Source organism: Alosa sapidissima, chromosome 5 (assembly GCF_018492685.1).
Source record: "Alosa sapidissima isolate fAloSap1 chromosome 5, fAloSap1.pri, whole genome shotgun sequence".
Taxonomy (NCBI): Eukaryota; Metazoa; Chordata; class Actinopteri; order Clupeiformes; family Clupeidae; genus Alosa; species Alosa sapidissima.
This window is the reverse complement of record NC_055961.1, coordinates 27,410,781-27,418,280: the sequence shown is the minus strand read 5'-3', so window position 1 is coordinate 27,418,280 and position 7,500 is coordinate 27,410,781. Positions and strand designations below refer to the sequence as shown.

Below are 7,500 nucleotides of genomic sequence, written 5' to 3'. Positions count from 1 at the left end.
ATTGGAGGCTAAGCGCAAGTAAACACAGTTTAATCACCTCTCAAAAGGGTTTATTCACCAATTGCAACTTTTAACATTGAAAAATAACACTGTATTATCCACCTTTACAATATGTACACTCATCAACACTCTAGGAACCATTTAATACCACTAGTATCATTATAAACATTGGACAAATACTTTCACCTTCATCAAACATGTTCTGAATGCCTTTTTAAAATACCCGCTACAGCATGGCGCAGTCCACCTTACCGTGATCACAGAATTGATATTTTACCCACCACTTATTTTACCACTACACCCCTGATCTGCAGATAATCTGTAAGACCATCCAAGTGAAGTGTAACCTTGTTTTTTAATTAGATCCATTAGACTTACATCGAGTCTTACTACTTGTGACGTCATGTTATGAATGTAGGGCATGTAGGTTGTTTTGTCATCTTATGAATGTACTGGAAAAGTGTTAAGTCTGATATAGTATAGTACAGTCTGATATAGTGTAGTGATATAATATAGATCTTCTTTGAAACTCTGGTGAAACTTGTACATAATGTGATTTAAGTAGTTATTGACATTATTAACAGCTATGAATAACGGAACACTACATGTTGCTACCTTACGTAATAAACAACATAATAAAAACGGACGTATTTCCCTAATTTGATTCATATAGCCTCCATAGGGTTGCTGGAGGGTTTGCGAGTGTGTTATTGTGTCCTTTCTCTTCCCCCTCAGATGAGACAGCAGGCACTCTGAAGCTGACCAACCTCACCAGCGGCATGTCGGGGAAGTATGTGTGCAATGCCTCCAACACCGCGGGCACAGAGACCTGCTACATCAACCTGGAGGTCATCACTGGTGCGTAGAGCAAGCTCACCTTACTGCAATTGCTGTGTAGCTCTAATGGGTAGTGTAATGTGAAGACAAAGGTCAAAGGTCAAGACAAATGAAAAAAAAATGTGCTAGTTAGGATGATATCATGAACTATTGAAGAGTACCGGTAGTCTGGAAAAAGGTTGGTCAATAAATAGCTTAAAGAGAAAGGAGTGTGTGGCTACTGACTGTATATCAGGTTAAAGATCATTAAAATCCAGAAAGCACATACAGTATGCATATTCCTGCACAGGGATTTTAAATAGTTGTTTTGTAAGGGAGTGAATAAATGCTTTCACGATGGTTGTCCTGTAGGCTGTTGTGTTTGTGTAGTAGCCTGCTTCCCTGATGGTTTGCCAAGTGTTTGGAGAATGTTTGTTTTTAAAGAAATGAATGGAGCTGAATATGAAGCAGGGAGTGTAATGCTACTGTTTGCCTGTGCAGCTACGAACGCTGGAGTAATCGCAGGAGCCACTGTGGGTTCTGTGATCGGCTTCATCCTCATCCTCCTCGTCCTCATCTTTCTCTGGACCAGGAGGCGGGATACGGAGGACGACCTGGCCAATGACATAAAGTAAGACTTATATATATATATATATCTTTATGTGTTTTTGTATCTTTGTATAAAGATCTTCAATGTCCAGGATTGTATGTTTGAGTCTGGTGGGGGGATGGTTCTGTGTTTTGAATCAGAATCAGATATTATTTGCCAAGGTTTTTCACATATACAAGGAATTTGGTTCTAGGTGTTGGTTTTGTTCTAGCAATACAGTTAATAGACAATGATATAAAGTGCAGACGGCTCATAACCATGTGTGTGTGTGTGTGTGTGTGTGTGTGTGTGTGTGTGTGTGTGTGTGTGTGTGTGTGTGTGTGTGTGTGTGTATGTGTGTGTGTGTGTCCGGCAGAGAGGACGCCCAGGCCCCTAAGCGCGTGTCCTGGGCCAAGAGTGGCACTGGCTCCCTCAGCTCCAAAAATGGCACGCTGTCCTCGGTCCACACCAGCCCCTTGTCCCGGGACCTCCACCACCACAGTAACCACCACTACACCCACCACCCGCCCTCCGACACCGCCTCCATCCTCACCGCCACCGGCAGCACGGCCGGCTACCGGCCGCGTCCCCCCGCCGACACCTTACCGGGCTACAACACCAGCGCCACCTTGCCCCACTCCGCCTCCAACATGTCCGCTGGCGCCGGTATGGCCAACGCCGCCGTGGGACCCCCCAGCACCAACGGCGGCTCGCTGCCCAGGCCTGAGCACGGCCAGCTGCAGGCGCCGCAGGTGCCGCGGCCGCCGCCCGTGCCCACCGGTGTGACCGCTGCCAACATCTCCCGCATGGGGGGAGTGCCCATCATGGTGCCCGCTCAAAATCAGGCTGGCTCGCTTGTCTAACGCCTGGCGGGCAGTCGGTCAGTCAGCTCACCGCCAGCCATGCAGGGTATACTGTCTGAAACCAGTCTACAACAAATACTGCTGATTTAGTCGACCACATACACTGTTTCAAGTGCTGAGCTGTACTAAGGGAAGTGTCGGAGGAGAGAGGAAGAATAAGGGTTTATGCGATCCATATTCAATGAATAATCCTGTAACGTCACAATGAAAAGTTATTTGGAATTCGTTTCAGAAAATACGTGGCATGGTGTAATTTTAATTATTCTTTTTTATATATTGTTTTTTTTATTTCTATTAAGTATATGCAACATCTGTAAAAAAATATTTGTTAAAATTATTTTCCTGTTATTTTATAGTGAGATTGTATGTATTTTTTTACTATGTTTTTTCAATGCATAGATTATGGGAGGAAGTGACATAAAGCATTTCCCAGCATTGCCCAAAAGCAACTTCCTTTATTAGAACAAAAGATTACTACTGATGTATGTTTCAATCCATTTTTATCCATCTGGAATTGTATGTACAGTATTTTGGGTTTTTTGTAAGCTACACAGGAATAATCCAATTGCCTTCACCCAGCTTACGCTGGCTCAAGCTCTCCATCTCCACTTGTAGTTGTGAAGACTTTTTTATGTAAGGCATTGGTTGCATGTACACTGAAACATGATGGTCTGAGACAGATGGCCCCTCAGAAGAGCTGCTTATTGTAGATTGGTTGGATTTTATTGTAAAGTTAAGTGTTGTATAGTATGTGTTGCTAATCAAACACCACCAGTAGGCATAGTTCACCCAAAAATGACAATTCTATCATCATCAACAGCTGGAGTTGTATGAAGACATACAGCACAAGAGGAAAGGGGGGGGGTTAAGATGAGATGCACCCCACCAACCTATGTGCGTGTGTGTGTATGTGTGTGTGTGTGTGTGTGTGTTACAAGCAAAACAAAAAACTTAAATGTCGATCAATCTGCTGACAAAAGGATTGATTGGCAAGTTGATGAGTTTTCATTTTTGGAGTGAACTATCCGTTTAAAAAGTGTATAATACATCAGTAGGTTTCTAGTTAATGTTTTTAGTATGTCAATCAATGTTTTAGGATGTTTTAAAAACCAAAGACATCTTGGGCCACTTCAGGCCACTCCAGGTTACTGTAACTGATGTAGCTAATGTTATTTGGATGATGTTAAGGGAAAGTCTGTGGCTCGTCAAATCTCATACACTTAGTAGAAAAGAACATCTTGTTTAGTAGAATTCTCTGTAGGTAAAGAAAAGCCTATTTCATATCCCTTTACCAGAACCTCCGTGAATAGATAAAAAAGAAATATTCACCAATAAATTAATAGATTAATATAGCAACATTCACCAACTTACAGTTTTTACGTGTAAAGCAACGTCCTCTAACCTTTAGAATTTAGGCATAGGTGTATGTTTAGAGTTCATGAATTTCAAACGTCAGAAAATCAAGTTCATCCTATCTAGGACAGACAGGTGTATACAATATCATATTTTGACATAATCATCATTAAATAGCAACAAATTAGATCACATTGTAAAATGTTTTGTGATGCATTTAGCACATTGCAGCCATCAAAAAATCTAATCTCTTATAACTAATGATGATAAGCATGAGTTTAACTCCCTGGAATAGGATTAGAAGTCTTTTGCAGTAGATCCAATAATGGGCAGTGTTGGCACTTAAAAGCGATATTTTTTAATAGCTGATCTTTCAACAAAGTGAGTCTTTGTGTTTCTCCTAAAATATTTTCCTCATTACTCATCTTTAGCTTGCATCTGACTCTGAATTGGATAAGACCTGGCCCAGATCGGCTCCCAAACCTGGCTCGCTGTGTGTGTGTGTGTGTGTGTGTGTGTGTGTGTGTGTGTGTGTGTGTGTGTGTGTGTGTGTGTGTGTGTGTGTGTGCGTGCATGCATGCAGGAGGGGTCAACACACTCCCAGTACTGTGACTATATGATTGTGATATTCAAGCAAGGACACTGGAGGTTTCCCAATCTAAGAGCTCTAAGCAGGAGGGAGTAACCTGGGAGTAATCCCTGAGTAACCTGGTTTATATCTGAAGGATTCTCTATTTAGTCACAGCATTTGTTTTCTGATTTATGCATTTTTTATGTTTTTATTTTGCTGTATGTAGGCGTTTTATTTCCTACACTGTTTTTTATGCCATATAATTCTGAATTGATATTTATATGGAGGTATTGAGGTATCTGATAATGAATTGTCATTTGTCAGATTGTAGTTTTTGAGTTGATGCCAAAAAGATTGTGTTTGCCAGACACACAAATCATTTCTCAAAAATTTCTTAACACTTAAAAATGTTTTGTAGAATCACTTTTTTTCCTACATTAAGGCACAAAATACAATATCCATGATTTTAAAAAAAACACCTCTATTTATTATGTTATTTTGTTGGTTTCTCTTTGGATTTATGTGAGACTATTGTTTTAAATGTAATGCATTTATTCCTGACTGAAATCACTTATGCCATATTTCATAGGGTTCTTCAAATTGGGTGCAAAGTGTGAAGGACTTTTATTGTCATTTTTGATTAAAAGATAAAATTATGCTGAATGTTTGAGAAGGCGCTTAATTCAAATGTTAAAAAACATGCAAAGCTCATGTGCTGTCCAGCACAGAATGATGTGATGTGACTGCCAGTCATGTCACAGTATTTTCAGTCATAGCCTTTAGTGTTGTTTTGATAAGGTTTGTGTACAGCAACTTGATTGCTCTCTGCTGCCACCATCAGGCGGCGGTGGAATTACAGAGAGAGAGAGGTGCTGTTTCACATCACAACATGCATGGCACCGTATAGAGACACACAGGTATAGTTCAGTGTTTCTTCAAAGTAATTATACTAAGTCCATGTCTGAGCTTATTAATGTACAATATTGTATTTAAAGAGAAAGAAAGAAAGAAGGATGGAAGGAAAGAAAGGGGATTTCAAGAATTCAAGGATTCAATCAATAAGACACGTATTAGTGGCAATCATTCTGCAAGGTTTATTTTCAGCAATAAACATGTTTTGTCCTCCATGCCGTTTTAGCGAATAAGAAATATACACATTAATGATATGAGCTCATCTTACCAGAGGGAGAGTTAACCTAGTGGAATGACATTGCTCTCCGTAACATCCAAATAAAATGAAACATTAGTGACAGAAGAGAAAAGTGACGGTAAGAAGACACTGGGCACATAATAATGTGTAAGAAATTAAAATTGTCTCCTTATTTATCAAAGTCACTGAAGATTTGTTTTCTTAATACAACTGGCAAATGTGAAAGACTCAAATACACATGCACCTCTAAGATGACACTGCAGAGATGAAAGCACAATAATAATAATAACAGTAATAATAATAATAATTATAATTATAACATGTACAAAATATATCAAAAGACAAACTTGTACATTAGTTCCTTTTTTGAAAACCTGTTGTGTTTATCTGAAGAACGGTATGGCTTGTGAATGAGTGTACTGAAGACATTCCTGGGTTATGCCCAAATGGCAGAGCATTGTATTCCCTGGTTGGGCCTTGAACAAGGATACACACATACATTTTTTTTGTTAATATTAATCAGCATTATTATTGAAAATATCTGATCACAGAATATTTTACACCCTGTAATAGCTTATATGTCCTTCAGGCCGTACTAATGCTTGGCCAGGCAGAAGAGAAGCACCAGGCGTTGGCACACAGGCCCTGTGGATGCTCAAGCACGCGCGCATTTGTGTGTGTGTGTGTGTGTGTGTGTGTGTGTACATGTTTGTGTGCATACATGTGTGTGTGCGTACGTGTGTGTGTGTGTGTGTGTGTGTGTGTGTGTGTGTGTGTACATGTTTGTGTGCATACATGTGTGTGTGCGTACATGTGTGTGTGTGTGTGTGTGTGTGTGTACATGTTTGTGTGCATACATGTGTGTGTGTGTACGTGTGTGTGTGTGTGTGTGTGTGTGTGTGTGCAGAAGACGGAAAGGAGGCCCATGAGCCGAGGCAGAGTCATCTCGAGGAGCGAAGTACAATGAGGAGATGGTAACGGTGCTGTTTGGCATTAATGAGTTGGGAGAGCTCATGCAGCTATGCTGGCGGGGGGGGGGGGGGGGGTCAGGTCGGGCTGGGAGATGGGTGGTGTGGCAGGTTTGGTACGCCCCTCCCCACATCTCCTGGCTGAGGGGTCCACAGGTGACTTTAAGTGGGACACAACACTGAAACAAACACAGAGATAGTGTTAACATTGTATATTCTACTGCAGTATAGAATAGAAGAAATGTTTTTTTTATTTAAATGTTAGGGTAAAGCCAGCATACTATAATGAAGAATATTGTGTAAGAGTATAATATTTTACTTCAGATTCTTAATGCTTAGTACTTAGTAAAGAGATGATAATAAGGAAGCAGAAATAGCATGTTGATCCAGTGTTACTTAACTGTCGCATAAAACAGTATTTGGTTGTAAAATAATAACAAAACTCAGTAGTAGAGCCAGTACCTTTTAATATGTAGTCAGTAAGCAGGACAGGAACCTTTTCACTGTCTTCCTTCATGGCATAGAGAACTGCAAATGATCAATCCAATATAATTGGTGAACATGCGATATCACTGTAGGGACCTGCGAAAGACTGCTATAAAAAGACATCCTCCTCGTCACCCTCCTTTGTGATTCTGTATCACAAGATATGAAAGACCCATTCACTGTCCTTTCATGTTCTGGGTCCTCTGGGTTCATTAATGATTTTACACACAGTAACTTCAGAATCACACAGTAGTTTTACCCATTTGATTGTGGAACTGTTGACAAAACTGAACCAGAAGAATTGTTAGGTTGAAATAATATAATTGCTGAGTTCAGTAGCTTCAGTCCACTTACTTTTTGTTAGCATCTGCAGGTCCTCCACAGATGGAAGGGTTGTTTTCTTCTCATAGGGAATGACTGTGTTAAGATACTAGGAGATGGAGAGAACAAAAAGGCTTTAATAAAATGTATAGGAGGACATTTTCTTTAGTTAGTTGGTTAGTTAGATAGATAGATAGATAGATAGATAGATAGATAGATAGATAGATAGATAGATAATTCGATAAATAGATACTTTATTGACCCCCAAGGGGAAATTCAAGGTCTCAATAGCATACAGACATCACACACAACATGCACTTACAGCAGAAAGAGTAAATATAAGTATATACATAGTTAACATAATGTGGTAAGATCAAATCCTT

The 7,500-nt window shown here is 40.0% G+C and overlaps 2 protein-coding genes across 3 annotated transcripts in view; one reads left to right on the top strand and one right to left on the bottom strand.

The window, feature by feature from the left end:
* Positions 1-4,855, top strand: part of esama (endothelial cell adhesion molecule a) — a 45,951-nt gene extending 41,096 nt beyond the window's left edge. The window contains exons 5-7 of the mRNA XM_042092187.1: positions 736-858; positions 1,318-1,447; positions 1,782-4,855. Coding sequence (XP_041948121.1) covers positions 736-858; positions 1,318-1,447; positions 1,782-2,268 — 740 coding nt within the window. The 3' untranslated portion in view covers positions 2,269-4,855. The remainder of the gene's footprint in view (positions 1-735; positions 859-1,317; positions 1,448-1,781) is intronic.
* Positions 4,856-6,164: 1,309 nt separating this feature from the next.
* The window catches only part of fez1 (fasciculation and elongation protein zeta 1 (zygin I)), a 10,341-nt gene continuing 9,005 nt past the window's right edge, over positions 6,165-7,500 (bottom strand). For both annotated transcript variants that reach the window (XM_042092188.1, XM_042092189.1), the window contains 3 exons: positions 7,151-7,226; positions 6,773-6,838; positions 6,165-6,489 (listed from right to left, as the gene is read on the bottom strand). In XM_042092188.1, coding sequence (XP_041948122.1) covers positions 6,473-6,489; positions 6,773-6,838; positions 7,151-7,226 — 159 coding nt within the window. In that variant the 3' untranslated portion in view covers positions 6,165-6,472. The remainder of the gene's footprint in view (positions 6,490-6,772; positions 6,839-7,150; positions 7,227-7,500) is intronic.